We start from the raw sequence: 19,768 nt of genomic DNA, 5'->3' as shown, positions 1-19,768 counted from the left end.
CAAATTTTATAACAGATTTAATATTCAAAATCAATCAAATCAGTTCAGCTTACCAACCTAATATACAGCAGTATACTCTGTTCTAACCGCTTTCAGAACAATGTGGTGGTCACAGCAATTGTGCAGATGCCATCAATTCATGATATAACATTCCTTACTGCAATCCTATGAAATATACTATAATATAATACAATACATACAGTATGATGGGTTAATCTGGATACACAAGTGCAAATTAATATGAGCACTCAACATTAAGTCCAATCTTTTTTTTTTCTGTAATAAAACACAAAGATTTTTATAAGAAATATTTTGACAAATAACTGACTCCCACATACCAAAATTTTATATAAATAACTTCCAATTAAGCAGTGAGGACAACCTCTTCTATATGTCTTCGATATGTTGAGCAACACAATGCATAGTGCAGTATATTTGTAAATACATACAGTATACTTTATATTAAAAACTTAACAAAATTCAGATAAAAATCTACAGTGGCACTGACAGCTGAATGTGCTGCAACTACAACACATGCAAATACATCAAACATCTCCAATTTGACAAAACCCGAGCAGCTAAAAATATATATACGTAGAGTGAGAAAACATGAAAAGACAACCAGATGCAGAAAGGCTGAGTTTTTTCTTCTACTGTATTTGGTTGTGATTTCTAGCTTCAAACATTTAAATTCTTCCCATGTGTTGTCAGATGGACGATGATGCTTTCCTAACTTTGAGTTTTCAGGACAAAAATTCAGAAACAATTCAATTTTATTTTACATATATAACATTTTAGGAAGAAACAAAGTTATAAACAGCTGCATTTGATGACCTTTGATGAGATAATTACAGGTGAAATTAACAATTTGGGTTTGTCTGTCCACCCATGGGCAAAAATGTAGGTTATTAAGAACAAAAATACTGAAATGATTTGTACTTGAAGTTTGTCTAATTGTCCTCCCTTTGAAATGCTGATGCCTATTGAACCTAATGAGACCAAGCTACACTTTTCAGAAGTACTTTACACCAAGGTGAACGATAGAACAAATGCTCAAACAACTAAAACGGCTCTCTGCAACACTCACCCACCCCTTCACAAAGCGCTCTTGAAATCAGTTCAGCGGTTTTTGCTTAATTAGGGAATATGTCCAAGAGCAACCCATTTAGCATTGCGGGGGAAAAAAAAAAAGAAACTGTATCTGTCCATTAATTTCAATCGGCCCCAAAATGTAAAAGGATTTTTCTGGCTATAGCCCAATCCTTCCACAAACTGTAATGGTAATCCATAATAATCACATTTGCTAATTTATTTCTGTGAAATAGATCATCACTTCAGCAGATCTACAGACACTTTGCACTTTGCCACTTTGGGGGGGGGGGGGCTCTGAAATCTGCCTGCACTGCAGCCAAGCCCTGCCCGAGCATCAAGAATAAACACAAGGATCAGTGAAAAGACCCAAGTGAGAATCTGCTGCAACAAATGCAGTGTTTAACCTCTTGCAGCACTTTTGTGTTTTTTACTACTCTGACAGACTGCCGCGTCAAACAGCAGCATATGCCCTCCTCCTTCAACCTCTGCTGCAGAAAGTTCTCTTCTCTATAATGAAGCAAATAAGAGCCCCAGTCCCTCCAGGTCTCTGACAGAAAGCTCTTTCATATGAAATGAGTGATTTCCATTTAAATTAAAATGGAGAATCCATTGTGGATTAAACAAAGGTATTGTAGACGTTTCATAATCATCCCACAGTTTCCTTGATATGTGAGATCCCCCCCCCCACACACACACACACACACAACTTCGCTCTGCTAGTGAGTTATTAATCCAAATCTCTACTGCATTCAAAAAGTGATATACAGTTGCCAGACTGAGGAAAAAGACTTTGAAAACCAAAAAGCTATTTGGAAAAGGAAACACCATCACTCATGGTTGTTGATGAATTTGTTGCCTTCCAAAATGTTCTCAGTGGCTATTTCCACGTGTTTCTTTCTTACTGAGGTTCAGGTGGATTGGGTACACTTATCTTCCTATTGAACCGCCTCCTGTCATTCCTAATGGGCCAGAACGAGAGGATGTCAGACAAGTGAATAGGAGAATGAAGTGAGGCTGGCTTAGTGTGGGATTAGCATGGTTTTCCTCGCTTGTCAACCATTTCAAACTGACAGGTCTTTTTCCACACCAAATCAAACACAAACACACCGATTTTTCCTGCAGAACTGCTGAGAACAATTCAGGTAGAAAGAAAAATTGGGGAGCTGTGGCTGTGCTAAATGACTGCTTTTAACAGAAGACGCTTGGTGTCATATTCACTGGGTTTAAATTGAATTCCTCAAATAGAACACAATTAGAATGTTTGAACACATTATAACTGTCCTGAGCTACATTACATGTCGAGCAAAAAAAAATGTTTGAACTGAACGTTAAGAAGCAAAAAAAAGAAATGTTAACTGTCCTGAGAAAAGGAGGAGGAAATTGCTTAGTCCCCTGCTTCGCTCCTGCCTTGTCTGCATGTTATAGGACTGCTTCTCCCACCAGGGACTAAACGCTTTTGTGGTTCTGCTCTGTAGGAACCGAGTAGATCCTGAAGAGAGACAGGAAGGAAATGAAAGGGAGATGAGGGGTTATGATTGTGCAAAACTGAAATTAGGACATATTTCAGACATTTTTGGGTTAATTTCCATTTTGTTACCAGAAAGACAGAAGAAAGGCTCCGGTGTGTCGGAATTCAGGAAATAGCACATCTGCCACAAAGCTGCAAGGTCCTGACAGGTGCACGGCAACTGCATCACCCCAAACCCGAAACACAGCTCATCCCCAGGTGGGACTTATAAACCTGGCAAGGCACTGTTGATTCAACAAGCTGGAGGTTGCTGTGTTATTAAGCCTCTTCAGCAGAGCGATCAGTCAGCACCAAATGCTGCCAGAGCTGACTGCAGCCTCAGGAGGCAGCAAATAATCCTGCACAGGAATTTAACCCTTGCAGATCATCCTGGGCGTCTGCTCAACAATGGCAGTCCTCATGCCGCTTGCAGATCGCCAGGGACTAATTTTAGCCCCCCTAACAGCCGACCCATAAATCCTGACCCGACCATCAGGTCATAAATATTACTGAACAAAAGAAACCTGATTACTCTGCAGAAAGTTTTCTTACAGCCAACTGCAGTTAAATTAGCATGGAAATGAGGCAAAAAGCTAAAATGAGAGCATCTCTCCGTATAACTGGTTCAGGCTGTTCCGCTGTCCGATTGCTTTTGGCAGATTGTTGTCATGGCGCCAGGACTATGTTTACGATGTTTTTTTAATTATTTCTGAGCAGTTGACTCAATCGTCAGTTCATGAGGTACGCTTTGGAACAGGTTAGATCTTGTCCACAGTGATGAGTCATAGGCCCAGTGGTGATGTCTTAGAGCTATTGTGTGATGGAAAAGAAGGAAAAGTTGAGCAGTGAGGAGCGTTCAGCAGCAGCCGAACACTGTGATACCAATTTCTGTTCAATAATTGCTGTACAAGTCCGGACAGGTTCAAGTGGGTGGATGCTTGTTTTGGTTTGGCACCCGAGTATTTGTCTCGGTTTTTGATTCTGATGATTTGATTGAACTGCGGGAAATTGGCAAGGCAGCAGAAAAGCTGTTATCCACCAGGCTGGTTTCTTTCCCCTTCAGGCTGACTTAGCGTAAAATGGAACATGTATTTCTCAGTACAACACTATGACAGCATATGCAGGGCCATGTTGTTCAGTGTGAAAATGGAGAACACAGAAAATAAGACTATATACTTCAAATCTGACATACAAAAAAAAACACAATAAATTGTCAGAAGTGGGGGAATTTGATCTTACCCTTGCTGTCGATTATTCATGCGTCGTCTTACTAACATTATGGCTGAGAGAAAAAGAAATGCAAAAAAAAGGTCAATACTACACAAGAGAAAAGTTCATATTTGCTTTAGAAATTAAGGCACACAGAGACTACAGTGATTCCAGGTAAGCACTGAAAGGCTTAGATTATTTGTTAACCATGTGAATGATAGAGGCACTGTTCCATTTTCATGTGTGAATAAAACACATCATACTTACTGACTATTGCTGCAACTGAAAGCGTCAGAGCAGTCACAGCTACAATGATCACAATTAGGGTGAACTGATCTGCAAGAGAAAAGATCCAACATTTGACTGTATGAGCAGTTTTAATAGATTTGCTGGAAAGCAAAAATTCTAATATATATATATTCATCCCACCTGTCTTGTCTTCTTCATCTACATCTGGAAGTGTGTCGGGAGCCTGCTTGCCCAGAACAACTGCACTCACTACGGAGAAGTCAACACAAGATATGTTGATTTGAGATTTTGATTCACTTTCAACTTTCACACAACTGCTGTGCATCTACAACATGGACAACAAAAACCTACAGGCTGAAGATTCAAAAAGAATTGGATCAGAGGATTGTCGAGTTTAATAGATGATTGGAGTCATTATTACAAATCATTCTGAAAGTGAGAAGATATATTTTCCTGCTGTTTTGCTGAGAATGAGATGAGATCAATATTACTATCTGCATCGTGCATATGAAGCTGCAGCCGTGCAGGCAATTTTATTTCATAATAAAAGCCACCAAACACCACCACAGCTTATTAAATACTTATTTCATTTGCATGTGAATATAAAGTTTTTCTGGCCAAGAAAATCTAATTTTATGTATTAAACCAACAAGATGTTAGACTAAGCTTAGTAGGCTTAGTAGTTTCATATTTGCCATATGCCATCTTCGCAATCTCCTCATCAAGCTCTCAGAAGGAACATTAATAATAATTATAGCTCTAATTGTTTGATGGCATTCTTTGCTTTTGTTTACTTTTGTTAAGGACTGTCATATACTCAGAATCCTTAACTTTAACCAACAATTACACTTAATGAACGGTGAAAAGATGAACTGACGAGCTCAACAGTGACTTCAAATGATTATATTATAATATGTAATAATTAACATGACGTAACTTTTTTTTTCAAAATATCATCTACACTTAAATAACATAAAATGCTGAGAATAAACGCTGCTGCTCCGATCGTTGACTGGTCACGACCCTGCTCTAAACAGATCTGTAAATCTATCAAATATCCATCAAAGTGAAGATGAAGAGTGACAGAGAGCGGCGCAGCGCGAGAATGAGAATGCCAATGTCGATTAGCTGACCGGCCGGATGGCGGAGATGTCGACATGGTCATTGGACGTTTGGCAGAATCCGCGGGGCCCTTTCCAGGGGAGCTAATTGATTTCATTTTAAGCTTAATGGTCAGGAGGAGGGAGATCCAAGAGGAGACAGAGGCCTTTACACTTCCCATTGGCCTCGAGCACCATTCACAATGCGGACTTACTGGTAATTATATTACAAAAGCCATAACCATACTCCCCAATAAACAGTCACCGACGCTGCGTTTTGTGTTTGCATTGAGAAGCTATAAAACCTTAGTGCTCTCAAATTCACACGAGGGAACTGGTTTAATAAAGTCACCTTTTTCTTTGATTAAATCTTCATCGTCCTGATCTGTGCAAACAAAAACAAACAAATATCAAACAAAAAAAATACCACAGAATAAATCACCAGTAAATAACCCGTAAATAAAGAGTGGGAGCAAACACATGAATGAATATGGCATTGTTTTGAACTTCTGCAATGCGATACGACCTCAATCGTCTCCTATGCAGCCGCTTCATCCGATAACGGTGGATCAAGTGGCAATGGGTCTTACTGAGCATCGTTTTTAACATGTTTGTGTTCTTTTGATATTTACCTCCATCAGCTGATCCTTCAATATCCTTTGAAACAGCTGCAATAAACAGGATTTGACTTAGATCATATTAACACAGTTCTAAAACAATAATTGTATACACATCCCTGGTGAAAAGCATTATCATGTACACAGGATGCTAACAGGGACCGTAAGGCACACACTATACACACTGTATGTGTATTAAAGCTGCACTTGTACTATGGCTATTTAGTGGCGTCTATAATCTATTCTAGTATATTATGTCTAAACAAAATCAAAGAACAGCAATGGGAATGTTCTCGTGAATCCTAACAAGTTTCTCTTCAGTGCTAACGCTTGTATAACTGAAGCGTAATCTGCCAGAGAGAGTTCGTGCACAGGTCTGTGAGAGAAACATGCTGCCTCTGCAATGCATAGACCGTGATTAGATGCTTATCACCTGAAAGTGTCACGGCGATGAGAACATACCAGTGGTGGCTGGAAGCAGCAGCAGGCACAGGAGCAGCAATCGAATCATTGTAAAACGCTGTGGGGGGGAAGGAAAAGTTACAAATCTGCTATTGATATATCTGCTATTTTGCCTATTACTGGGGAAAAGGTATAGTTAGAGTTTCAGAATCACATCCTGCTAGTCAGTGGGAAAGCTCCAAGCAAACACTTTCTTGTGCTGTTTTGACTCGTTCAAAAGCATCCATGCAGATAGAGATTGTAATCTGAGGTAGGGGGGGGCAGCAAAAAGGTCAGGGAATGACAACCTTTTTTCCCATAGTGCTCAGCAGAAAACCTATACCAAGGATTCTCTCAGGGTCAACTGGCAAACAAGTGCCTATTCAACATTTTCCCCTTCCGATGCAAAGTCTGGGTGCCATGCCAGGTGTTTAACAGCAAAAGGAGTGATCAGTGACTTCCACGGCCCTGACAGATTGGAAGCAATGATGTTCATGCTTATTGCATCCTGCGAGAGTAAAGAGTATCAGCGAAATTTCAGCCAGCGTGCACTGGATCTTATTCCGTGTGATAGACTCAAATTGGCTGCGATTCCTTTTTTGTACGTGTGCATTGTAAATCTGAAGGAAAAATCTCACAGCTTCCTCATGGCATGGCGCTCTAAACAAACGCCACCTCCGTTCCTCATTACCACCGCTCCGTAGATGAGAAATGCAGATGTGCCTCGTCTTCCAAACAAAGCCCCAGCTGTATCCAGCACAGTATGAATGGGGTTATTTTTAAGTGGGAACACGTAGCAATGGGCTCTTTTCCAGTTGAAATCCCGGATGAAGCCTCAGGTTGGCTTGAGATCAGGAACTAATGGTCATTTACGAAAGGAGCGATACTGTACACAGAGGGAACTCTCCCACTGACCTTTGTGCCACACGTTCTATTGTAGAGGGCTCTTCATTGTTAGCTCTGCCGGTTGTGTGCTTGTTTCCTTTTTGGTCAATGACTATGTGGAAAGAACTGGAATGACCTGCGTTGTTAGGTTTAAATTATAAGACAGGACTCTGAGGAACAGGAGTAAACCTTTTAAAAACACACCCTCAACCCCGCCCTCCCCACACACACATACCTACACACGCACACACACACACAGGAGTTACCAACTGACTGTATCCTCCTCATGACTACAATATAAGGAAGTAGATTGTGTCCACCATATGGCAAATGGATTCACATGACCATATATGGCAAATGGAAGTGGAAAGGCATATATAGACCTGTAAACACCAGATAATAATTTCTACAGCTTTATTAAAAAGCTCAAGATAGTATGCCCAAATATTCTCAATTTAGTAGTTAATATCTAGAAATCATGTGAGACTTGTATCCACCCAGTAGGGCTGCAAGGAAAAAGTACAGCCCAGTTCACAATAAGATCATCTTCATGCATTAGCAAAGCGGCATTAACAACCGTTTCGGTTGACTATACTGGAAAAAGATATTAATCACACAGCGGAGGGTGATTTGAGAAGGAGTGCTGTGTGGGCTGTTCTGGCCTGCTGAATGGCTGCAGTAAATCTCTGAACACAAACAAGCCAAGAAGCTGCAAATAAAATCTCCCTCTGTATCCAATTTACTTTTCAGAGTCGCTTTGGGTGAAATAAGAAGATGATCCAATTTGGAAATATTTATCAGTCCACTGCCTCTGTGTCAAAATGGCTCCAGCAAGCCTGCATTATGTTTCAGATCGGACAATTTATTCTCGTATGTATTTGAATGCCGCACAAATTTACTCTTTAATAGCAATTTTGAACAACCAGTAGCTTATAAAGGAATGCTTCAGCAGTCGTCAAGCTAGCTATGCAAGGATCATATATATTAAATGCAGAACTGTACAGGTTTGGAGCCCAGACTGCATTCGCAGGTATACTGGCCCATTGCTGGAGGCTGAATGTGTTCAGTACATTTTTTCACTGACAGCATTAATCCTGACTCTCACACCTGCCCAGCCAGGGCAGTCTAAAGAATACCCACATTTTGTTTACCAGGTTTAATTTTGAATGATGATCCCTTTCCTTCCAACCTACCCGCTATTACCAACAAAACACACACATGCACTACATGTGCACAAACAGACCCTGCAGAGGCTACTTATCTGCTCTCGGTGATAACTACTCTCGACCGTAATGCATCACTAACACAACAGATAATAATCACCAATGCGCAAAAGGTCATACGGAGACTGTGGCTGAGAGTGTTCATGCAGAAAGAAATGCAAATAAGAAAAATTAAAGGCGTAAAACAGGGAAGACAGAGAAGAATCACAGCTAAAACTGAAAACCAAAAAGAAAAGAATGAGCTGCAAAACAAGAAACGAGTAAGACAGGTAGCACAGGTTGCCAGTTACTTCTTCATTACAACGAGAACAGTCCCATCATAGTTTGGCCCACAGAACAGGAGTACTCCATCATGAAAAACTACCTGAAGAACCGATTGTTAGTTTTTGCGAAAAACAACGATTTCACCTTTAGTGGTTTTCTTCATGATGTAGTTCAGGAAATCCTGAATATGAATCTCATTGTAGACACACTTTACAAGTCTATAGCTTCATTAACTATGTGAACACTCTGGAGCTCCAGATCTGGAATACCACTCAAATTTACCATGTTGCAGATCTAATGTGGATGGCAGTGTGTAATTCTTACCCAAGCATTGATTATGAAGAAATGATGGAATTAGGATTCTGGACTCATATGATGATCCAGATTACCATCACAATCAAATACATTTCTTCCTGGTCAAAGATTAAATCAAATCCATTTAAAACTTTTTGGATAAGGATGGCAAAAAACATTGCCTCCTTGTCAGAAGTCATAGAAATAAATTAAGCAGAATGTACAATACCTCAGTTGATGCACCATCAAACCACAGTGAGTCTAAACTATGAGCAGATATTTCCAATAGACTTGATACTGAGCATTGGGTCAACAAGGCTAATAGTGAAACAACTAAGAAGACATGAGAGTGTGTCGAATTATGCAGCGTGCAGACGCATATCCTGTATTCACCTTCCTGTCTCTCTCTCTGTGTGTGTGTGTGTGTGTGTCAGTGTGTGTGTGCAAAATCTGTGAACACACATACATATTACCAAGATATGATTCTACAAAGTTTTAACCTCTGCAAAACATAAAAGAACAGATTTAGGACAAGGCTCTCGTGTATCTCAGGCTCTTCTTTGATCAGATGGTCGTCGAGTGTAACTTTCTCACAGATCTACCCCAGGCAGGCACAAACTCAGTATATACTGACTTTCACAAACATGTAACAGGTTTAAAAGCATTTGATTTGGTGGCCCTGATTCACCTCACACTTCTGTGTCAGCAAACCGGTCGTTTGCTGATATTTGATGAAGAGAAGAGCAGGGAAGGGGTGAAAAACGCAGAGCAACACAGCAGGGCAGAAGCAGGTGCTACAGGCATACGAAAGAGTTAACTCAACTCATTCCGCGTTACATGGAGTATCAGAGTACGAACCTTTCAAATGAGAAAAAAAAATAAACTACAGATGAACGACAGCTCTAAAGCAAAAATATACAGCAAGCATGCGTTTGGGGAAATTAAAGCTTTAAAATTATATCTTCACTTTTAGTAACAGCCGAACCGACACATTGACAGGAAGAACAGTTTGCAGCTGTGCCGCCGAATTTGCAACTTGATTTCCACGTGCTGGAAGGGGATTCACAGCGTGTCTCATTTCTGCTCCACGTATGTCATGTCTTTGCTACTGTGGAAATTACACGGTGCGCCAGAACCGCTGCTTCGACAGTTTCAAGAGATCTAGTTTAACATTGTCTTTGACCGTGAGTAACTCACCCCACATGTAATGGCTGAAATAAAGGTAGTTTGACACAAATTTGATTTAAGGTGCTGATTCTATTTTAGTCTTGTTTTGACGATAGAAAGTTGTAAAAGTGATCACTATTTAATGCTACTGATAAAGCAGGACGGACTTCTCTGCTCCATTCATCCCTGTTGTCTTCTCAAGTGGAATGTTTTATATTTGTAAGAAATTAAAATGACTATTCCAAGGTCATGTGCGTCAAAGTCAAAGTACAACCAGAGTCGTATTGAACTTAAAATTCTGTTCACCTTGGTCCATTTTACTGTCACCCTTCCTCAGCTCATTTGCAGCACAGCTTCATCAAGGCATTCCTCTTTAACCTGCAACACGCATGTCTGAACAGTTCCGTTGTGTACCTTGAGAGAGTCTATGTTTAGTTCTCAGTGGTGCGTCGGGTGGGGTGATGTGCCTGCCTATGGCACCGCAGAATACAGTAATATGTCCGCTGTTCAACATAATTATGGTCGGTAATTAGTTTGCTGCTGAAATGTGATCAGACGTTTCCACTATATGTAAAAATTAATAACACCACAACTTTTATACAACCTCTTTTGTTTCATATCAACTTTTACTACAGAGTTGATACAAGAGTTTGCTTTAGAAGGTAATTAACACATTGCAAACAAAGCTGTATTATTCATTTAAGACAATGTCAGAAAGGGGAACTTACTTTTAAATAAGATGCTGTTCAGGGTTGCCTCTATACGCCGCTGTTATATTGTTGCTCCCACGTCAAGATCCTTGTTCTCATGGAAACTGCCGGAGCGAAGGTGCACGTTCATACAGGTGTGCTCAGTCAGGAACTAGGAACTATGCTCTTCATTGGCTGCTGAACCTGCTGAAACCTGACACCAACGGCCATATCTCTGTTGCACAAGTGGACTTTCTGTGCACTCCGGGAATGTTGCTCAGTGCTCACAGTGAATATAGATCTTATCACGTCATTACAAGTGAGATATTTGCTGTCATAATTTTGTAAAGTCATCAACTGCTGTCAGAGGAATCCGTCTAGCTATGGAAATTGTGCATTTGTGTACTGTTGATGTGCACTTCCTGTAGTTGTGGCGTGGGAACACAATTTTATATTCTGCTCTGGAAGGAAGTGCCTGATGAGGTTTCCCCCTCATAAAATGTGCACCATCGAAGTCACTGCTATTTGGACCTCAGCCACTGTAGAGGTTCTGGTAAGTATCTGTATACAACAGACCATCGCTCCAAGCAAGTCAAGGTGAACACGCCTCCTCCCTCCTGAGTATGAAGTCAACAAGGCCTATTACTGTCCTCACCTCTTTGTGTGCATGTGCTGCTTGCAACCACAGGCTGTTCCATGATGTGTCCTCCTACGGGTCCCAATGCTGTACCTTTACTTCCTTAATTATACTGTCATCGGCAATGAGGTGATCAAAATTTCCAAACCACATGGCATCAGTTGAGATCAGATCCTCTCAGGGGAAATTTACTTGAAAGGTTAAATCAACCCCAGAAGTTGTGTTTTTAAACTGGAGCAACTCCATCTGGAGCGAAACACGAATGGAGCTGTAGGTGTTGAGGTTGGCTTTGTGTGCTCCGAACACACAATTTGTTAAATTCATTATATTGAAACTAGTGTCTCACAAGTTTTTGATGCATTATCCCTCCCTATTGGTAAACACAGGGCTGCTATCTGTTGATGGCCTTTAGATTGTGGCTATGTTTAATTGGTTGGTGTGAGCAAGTTGCTCAGTGGCCCCGATAAAACAATGTGACACTATCTGAGCCCTTTAAACATCTGTATCCAGCAATGTTTGAGAAAATGTATTAGAATGATTGTATTAATGGTCGGGCACTGTGAATGCCTATATCTAGTATATCAAAATTAAGGACGGATATACCGTATAATTATTATTTTGTTCTGTTTCATTTTCAGCTTTCATGAAAGTATCAAACCAACCTGGTCTCTGTAAAATAAAATACACCCTGCACAGGGTACTTATACTACTAGCCATTTGGTGGAAGAGATATCTGAGTAATTCTGTTATTCGCGGTGACGTGTTTCATTAGTATTATATGGTGTACTGGTGCATGTATATCACACAGGTCTGTACACACATTTTTCTAAAGCTAGTTTGATTCTGTACAGTTTACAATTTTTTTCCCCCTCTCCTCAGCACTCTTATGCTCTCAACACTTTTAGTACCATATGGATCAGTGCACACCCTGAGTTCTGTGGTAGTTCATCAGCTAGCCGCTGCCCATGGGCCTGTTCTGAAGGAAGTGAATGTGACTGGATATACGCAGAGTGGAAATTGCTGTGTCAAAGCTGAGGAAGGTGGATATTTATACCATTGGTGCTAATACGAGTTGAGTATGTACAGTACGTTTAATTGAGTGTACACTGTCCTTTAATCGTGGAAATAAATGTTTGCTTTTTTCTTCGTCTAGGGAGATCCGAGCATTTGAACTGACATAACGATTGTATCTCAGTCTGGTTTCTGAATGACTCACAGGTTTAATCACTGTCACTCTGGACATTCATTTTGACAACAACTTTACATCCGACCCCACCGGAGGATCAGGTCTTAAACTGTACTCCCAACAATCAAGCTCAACTAGTGACCTACCTTCATTGTCCCATTTGCATGACTCATTAACGTCTTTGAAAAACAAACATATGCCTCATGTGAAATGAGTAATCAGAAAATAAGCCTTCTGTTTTTGCTGTATTGTTTTCCTTGGAGAGCAGTTGGGAAATGTGTGCAAACAGTGACTCACTGTTCTCTGTATATTAGCGGGATATCGTGAGCCGAAGAATTCTCCAAGCGGTGAAAGTGCTCTGCGGCTGCCACCGTGTGCTGCGAGCCGGCATATTGGCCCGAAGGAGTGGACTGCACCCTTAACAATACCTGGGGCTGAGCAAGGAAAGGTAGGTCTAGCTGGTTTTGCTGGTTTGGATAACATTTGCTTATATGGTGTCATTCATTCAGCTGCACCATCCAACACTCAATGGTTACATTTTATTTGACTCTGTGGTGTACATGATTTCAACATACAACCCAGACAGAAAAGGTGTTGTTTTTTTTCTGAGGGTTATCTTTGTATGTATGTTACACAGTTTTATTATAAAAGTTGATTGAAAGTCTGCATGTACTATCTTAACTGCCCTTTAATTTTTCAGCTGATAATGATTGTATAAATTGTGAGGATCGAGAGGCCTGCAGTGTCCAGAGTCAACCTGATGGTGGGTTATTTGGAGGTACCTACTTCTTCATGAGCTGTTTGAATACTTAGGAATCTACCGAGAACCGTTCGCCTCGTTGAAAGAGAATCTATGTTTAGTGTCAGGTTACAGAACAGCAGGACCTTCAAACAGTTAGAATTTGGAGATGGAAGCAGTCATGCATCCTGTCCTTACTTTCAATGTGCGATTTAAATGTAATTATATGATGGATTGTCTGTCAGCTGTAACTGATTAGTCTTGCTTTTAAAAAGACAGCGCTTTCTTTTTTTAATGTAAGTGCATTTAACCTTGGAGGTTGACAGAAACCCCTTAATAATGTGTTTTAAACTAATTTATACAAAATATTGTGCCCTCTTCACAGATAAAAGATGAGAAAGAGTTTAAAATGTGTAACTCCACAGTTTGGATCATATCACATTTATGGTTGTGGATACTCATCTTGGCATCTAAGCTAAGTGATTAGCCTGATATTGCCACTAACCTCCTCCCTCATACAACAGAAGGCAATGATATGTATGGAAATAATATTGGCTTCAAAGGAGTCGACCTCCGGATTCCACCTGCTTCTGTGGGAGAATACTTCATGAGGAGACGCAATGTACAGCACATTGTTGAGATGCACGCCCAGTCGCCCACGCGGTTCTGCTGAGCCACAGGAGAACAGTGTAGCCAGTCTGGATCCCCTGCTTGAGCGCATATAGTCACCATGACATTTTACATTGAAAACCCCAATTACGAATGAATCCAGATCCAGATAATCTGACATTTACATTTCATCAACTGAATACTTTTGATTTAAATTACAAAAAAGGCATGATTATTTGGATACACAAACTTTTTTTTTCAGTGCTAGATGAAGATGTGCTTGTACACATGACTATTCCCTCATTAAATATCTCAAAGCATTTAAATAAGCCCATTCCCAGTGAAATGTATGATGCATGAAGTACGTTTGAGCAGTGTTTCTCTATAATATTGATCACTTCGCTGACAGCCATGTCCCGCCCACTAAATAGCCATTGCAGGTCCTGTGGAGCAGCCAGTTCACACCGTGATCACGCACACTGGTTATGTGGAGACCTGCCAGTGTGACCTAGGATTTCTCCCGTTGTGGCACCTGTGTCCGCCACTTTCGGTGTGGCCACACTCACAATGGCTGCTGTTACCATAGAAACCACAGCTTCTCTCCCTGAGCAATATGATTGTGACTCTCATACCCATGGACCAGGAGTGAGTTAGATTCTTATACCGTAACCTAAACTTGACGTTGGACAGTAATTTTCATCTTTTCATTTAACAAATGGACAAGACTTTACAAAATTACTTTTAAATATAAGGTCCCACGCTGCCTTTCAGATATAACTATGGCACCCCCTACAGGCTGATGATGTCAGGAGGAACACTTCAATCTTATATTGCACACTCACAGTCTGCACAGACATGGACTCACGACAAGCGGTTAAATTAACAGACTTTCCTTTGAATATGCTTATGCTACTTATGGATCTTTGTGTTAACTTCAACTCTGATCTTGCTGATGATCTCATTGCAAACTAAAAAGCGCTCGGAGAGCACATGCAGACCTCCACCAAGCACCTTTGTCCCCCGGCCTAGATTGTAATTTACACCAAAAATAATGCTCCTACGTTTATTTTAGCTATCTTTTTAGATTCCTTAACCACGAAAACAAACATCTGGATTAACATTGATATCATTATTAGTTTAGAATTTATTCACAAAAAGCAAATTTTCAGTAATGGTGGATTATTCTGGATCTAGATCCGTAGCTTTTGAATATAGAACAAATCTGTTTTCCCACTACTAATTCCACAGTGTCAAAAAACAGAACCTCATTTGTGGAGGTGATAAGAGAGATATTATTGAAAGTGTCCAAAAATAAAATTGTTTTGTTGTGAAAATGTACTCCAATTTCAACTGGATCTGTTTAAAGGTAGAACAAATCCGTTGACTCAGCTATAAGACGATGCTTGTTAGAAGATTCAAGTCTCAATGATATCAGCCATCCGGATCTGATCCATATGAAATTCGGTGGTCAGATAGAGGTCCCCACCCTGCATGAATGTGTCAAATTCCATAAACTTCCGTCAGTAATCAACTGAGATATTGAGGAAAATATTTTGAATCTCCATTGACTGAAATGTTAACAAAAATTTCAAAGTGAGCCCGAATCCAGGATCATTAGCAAAATGTAATAATCTGTTCCTGGTAACATTCCCAACATTTCCAAAAACATTCATCGAGATCCGTCAGTAACTTTGAGTTATGTTGCTAACAGACAGACAAACGGTGACAAAAATATGGCCTCCTTGATGGAGGTAACACTCGTGAGCGCCTCAGACCTGTGAATTTTGAAAAGGTCTGGAGAAGTGGGCATATATACACTTTGGTGTGTGAAGGGTTGTCTAGGAAGAAAATGTCCAGATTGTTCTTCTGAGCATCCACTTCTCTGACCCAAAGGCATGCATGAAGATTCTGGAAGTTAATGGACCATTCAGACACTGTCATGGCAAAGTGCACCCCTCCAGCTTTAACAAGTATCGCATCAGTGATCTGTGTCTTCATCGAGGTCTCCAGCCCTCACTGGGTCACTTTCCTGGCATTTTATACTCCAACCTGCCTTTCCCACAAGACTGCGCTTCATGGCTGGTGGAATCTTCTGCGGTGAGTGTTGATGTGCTCCCAGCTCTGTTGTGTGAGTCAATAAAAATAATTATCTCCCGCAATCGTTATTGTTCTGTTTTCGAGTTAAGCCTCATTGTGCCACGAATGAAATATGTAGTGTTTGTAGATGTCATTCCATGTTCAAATTGCTATTGATCATGTAATATGAGAAAAATAGATTATTTGCATAGAAATCTAATATGTGCCTTTGGGTTTGTTCTCTTGTGTATTTACTGAAATAAAATTCTGAGTTAGAACACGTTGAGTGGAGTGTGACCTGACTCATCCAAGATGTTGTTGAAGCCGTAACCTTTCAAGTGTTCTTCGACCACTAGATGGTACTAACGCATCACTGCTCAACCCTAACAGAATATTCTTGTCACATATGAGACTGATGTCTCTCTATCTCTGTCCTTCTCCCAGTGGTGGTTTTGGGCTCGGTGGACACCTGGGCAAAGTGGAGTGGACCGGTCCAGCCCAGGTAAGGCCCCAGGCCCACCCTGCTTCCCCTGCTACCCCACTCCTACAGCGGGACTTGATCCCAGCGACACAACTTGAAAGTGTATGATGCTACCAACACACCACCGTGCTGGTGAGGAAACTTGAGGCATTAACAAAGTCATACCTGTCAAATAATAAGTTGGTCTCAGACCACAGTCATTAGCATGTTGCTATGGTGTACTGTGTTGTGCTTTTTCCTTATGTGTTATGTGGAGTGGATTTTGTTTAAATCCGCTTGTGTTTTTCATATGTCGTACTGGAATCGAAACCAGTGCCTCTGGCTTAAAGTCAACAATGCTACTGTCCGTTTGTCGTATAGGTCTAGGTGGTGTGGTGTGTAGCGCACTTGACGCCCAGCCAGAAGGTCCTCGGTTCGAAAACAAGGTGTGCAGCATGCAGGTTATTTTTATTTTTTTTACAAGAAATTGAGATTTGTTATTTGCAGCTGTATTGGATCAGCTGATTGAGCCAGCCGGCTTAAGACGCGCTCTCTCCAGTCGTTCTTTGCCTCTGCACTTTGTGATCATGCTTGAGAGAGAGACTAATTTTGGGTGTGATAGGTATGTCATATTATAGTTTTTATTTGTGGTAGATTTGTTGGTTTGTTTCATGCGTCAAATATTTACTTTGGATTTGAAAATCAGAGCTAATTTTCTACCCAGACAAGGTGATAAACAAATAATCCAGCCTCTTGTAATGGCTTCAGATATGATCCTAAACACATTAAGTAGTTTATTGAGCTTATGTAAGACTTGTTTACCCTTTCTCCTCTTAACTATTTAATATGCTAAGAATAACCACTGTGACCAGTGGAGACCTCAGTGGCCTTGGACTGTCCTAACCAGCAAACTGTAATGGCCTTGTACCTATGCAATGTCAGCATTGTCTAAAGCAATGCACACTCTGCTAATAAGTGTTAAATAAATGGAGTCCCCGCTCCTTCACGTTGAAATGGTTCGGACATCGGGAATTCACACTGTTCTGTTCTGGACAAAAAACATATTGCTGGCGAGAAGAATGTTTACAAAACCTGTCTTCATCTGAAGAAGGAGAAAATTTCCAGATAAAAATAAGGACACCTTTCATCTGGATCCGCGGTGTACTTAGAGTAACTCCACCAGGCTTACTGTTGCCCTGCCCAGATGCCTTTGGCCTCTTTGAAAATTAATCTTATTAAATATTTTTTATTTGTTTTTTATTTTTTGTATTATTATTACACACCTGGGTCAAGTTGTATTTACTTTCTGTCGCAAGTGATTTCTGCAACCCTGCGCTTCAACACATTTGTACTTGGGTGTACCCAAGAAACCACCCTTTTAACCAAACAGCTGCCAGTCAGTATTGTTAGAATGTCATTTTAGTTAGGACCTGATCATTCAGCACCATTGTGAGCACCCACCCATTATACAAACTGTACATGTTTGATGCATCAATTTTACAACAATTTTACAATTTTAAAGGACACAATGTTTGGTATTGACTTAACTCAATACCAAATATGCTAATTATTACAAGAGAAAATAGATTTATTTAGCATTAATACTTTACATATTGCAACACATAACTTAAAAGAAAGGATTAGGATCAGAATTATGCTCTCTATTGCTACGACCCTCCCTCTCTGTTGGATTCCCAGACGAGGTCCCGCTTGTCACAAACCCGGCACAAGGCATGTGACAATGAAAGGGAGACAAACCATGCTTTGATGCCAAACCAATATTTAATTATTAACAAAAACAACTCAAGATTTTCCAAAAACAAAGGAATACAAACAGCACAATCGCCTCACCATACCAAGGATGTGGTTGCTATGAGAGAGAAGCGTGACGAGAGGCTTAACAACCTCCTGTTGGAAGTCCAATGATGCCCTTTAAAAAAAAAACATTCATCCATTTTCTTAACCGTTTAATCCGAAATCCGGGTCACAAGATGTATACTGGAGCCTTTCCCAGCAGCCTACAGGTGAGAGGAGGGGTACACCCTGGACCAACTGCCAGTTCATCACAGGACCACACACGGAGGGACAATCATTCACACACACACTCACACCTACGGACAATTTAGCATAACCAAATAGCCCAAGTTGCATGTTTTTTGGAGGTGGAAGGAAGCCGTTTAACCAGGATACAACCCATGCAGACACCGGGAGAACATGGAAGTTCTCAGAGAAAGGCCCCATACATACATCAATCCATCTTCAACCGCTTATCCGGGGACAGCAGCCTAAGCCGGGAAGCCCAGACTTCCCTCTCACTGGCCGGAAACATATTTTATTAAAAACTTTCACAGCATAATCAAAATACTATTAGTCATTATAATCATAATCAAACAAGAAAATAATAAACTACTTGTTTGTTGTGCCTTCTGATAGACATACAGTGAATTTATTTTGTGCAGGTAGTCTAGCTCCTCTGGGATGGTATATCCATTATGTGTGGTTGTTGTTTGTTGTGACTCCCAGCAGAGCATGGAGGCACAACACAACACCAGGAGTTACACGAGGAGAGCTGGACCGGGCCAGAGAAGTACATCAACTCAGCAGCATGACTGGTATCTGCTCCCACTTGTGCAATGAGGAACAGGAGGTGTGCAGGTTTCTGACCAGGCTGTCCAGGACCTCACTGATGCCGTGATCCAGGTCTGGGAGAAGATCCCCACCGGTGCTCAACGGGAGTGTGTCCAGACAATTGTGGCTCAGGATGTGATTTGGATGTATGACCTTGATTTTGAATCCAGCCTACAAGGGATTGATGATTTTGGATTCCACTGACTGTTGTTACATCATTTTGTTTTCAGTACCGGTGAATTATAAAATGTACATCAGTAAAGAGTTCCAAAAGACTTGAAAGATTCATGTGATAACAATAACGACAATGATAGCAATATGACAAACATTTTATATATATATGTTTTTACATTCCTCAAAATGTTTTATTATCAAATTAGCCTTTTTTTCTTCGAGCCTGTTGGGTAACTTTCGAGATAAGTCATGCTTGTGTTCTTATCACTTTTTTGCCTGGCCCAATCTGAAAAGATAATATTATTTGGTTACATCAAATTACACATGCTGCTGTTCAGTGATCGAAATTGACTTATAATTACCCAACACAACATGGGTTTTTTCCACTTTACATAGTAGCACACAATCATATATATTTTAAAGAAAACTTACTTTGATTAAACAATTGTAATGAAACCTGTACCTACAACATATTTATCTTTAACATAATGACAAGTTGATTGGCAGCTCATGTAAGGATCC

The 19,768-nt window shown here is 40.5% G+C and overlaps 1 protein-coding gene across 1 annotated transcript; it reads right to left on the bottom strand.

Moving 5' to 3' along the window:
* Nucleotides 1-10,850, bottom strand: si:dkey-262k9.2 (uncharacterized). Its single transcript, XM_068758742.1, has 8 exons — nucleotides 10,777-10,850; nucleotides 6,237-6,294; nucleotides 5,790-5,825; nucleotides 5,510-5,542; nucleotides 4,238-4,306; nucleotides 4,076-4,144; nucleotides 3,839-3,881; nucleotides 1-2,581 (listed from the first exon to the last, which is right to left on the bottom strand). The coding sequence occupies exons 2-8, from the start codon at nucleotides 6,283-6,285 to the stop codon at nucleotides 2,539-2,541; spliced, it is 342 nt and encodes a 113-aa protein (XP_068614843.1). The 5' UTR covers nucleotides 6,286-6,294; nucleotides 10,777-10,850; the 3' UTR covers nucleotides 1-2,538.
* Between the last annotated feature and the right edge of the window lie 8,918 nt (nucleotides 10,851-19,768).

The sequence above is a fragment of the Brachionichthys hirsutus genome, chromosome 3 (genome assembly GCF_040956055.1).
Source record: "Brachionichthys hirsutus isolate HB-005 chromosome 3, CSIRO-AGI_Bhir_v1, whole genome shotgun sequence".
NCBI classification, from domain to species: Eukaryota; Metazoa; Chordata; class Actinopteri; order Lophiiformes; family Brachionichthyidae; genus Brachionichthys; species Brachionichthys hirsutus.
The sequence above is the reverse complement of the archived record's forward strand: the minus strand, read 5'-3'. Positions and strand labels throughout refer to the sequence as shown.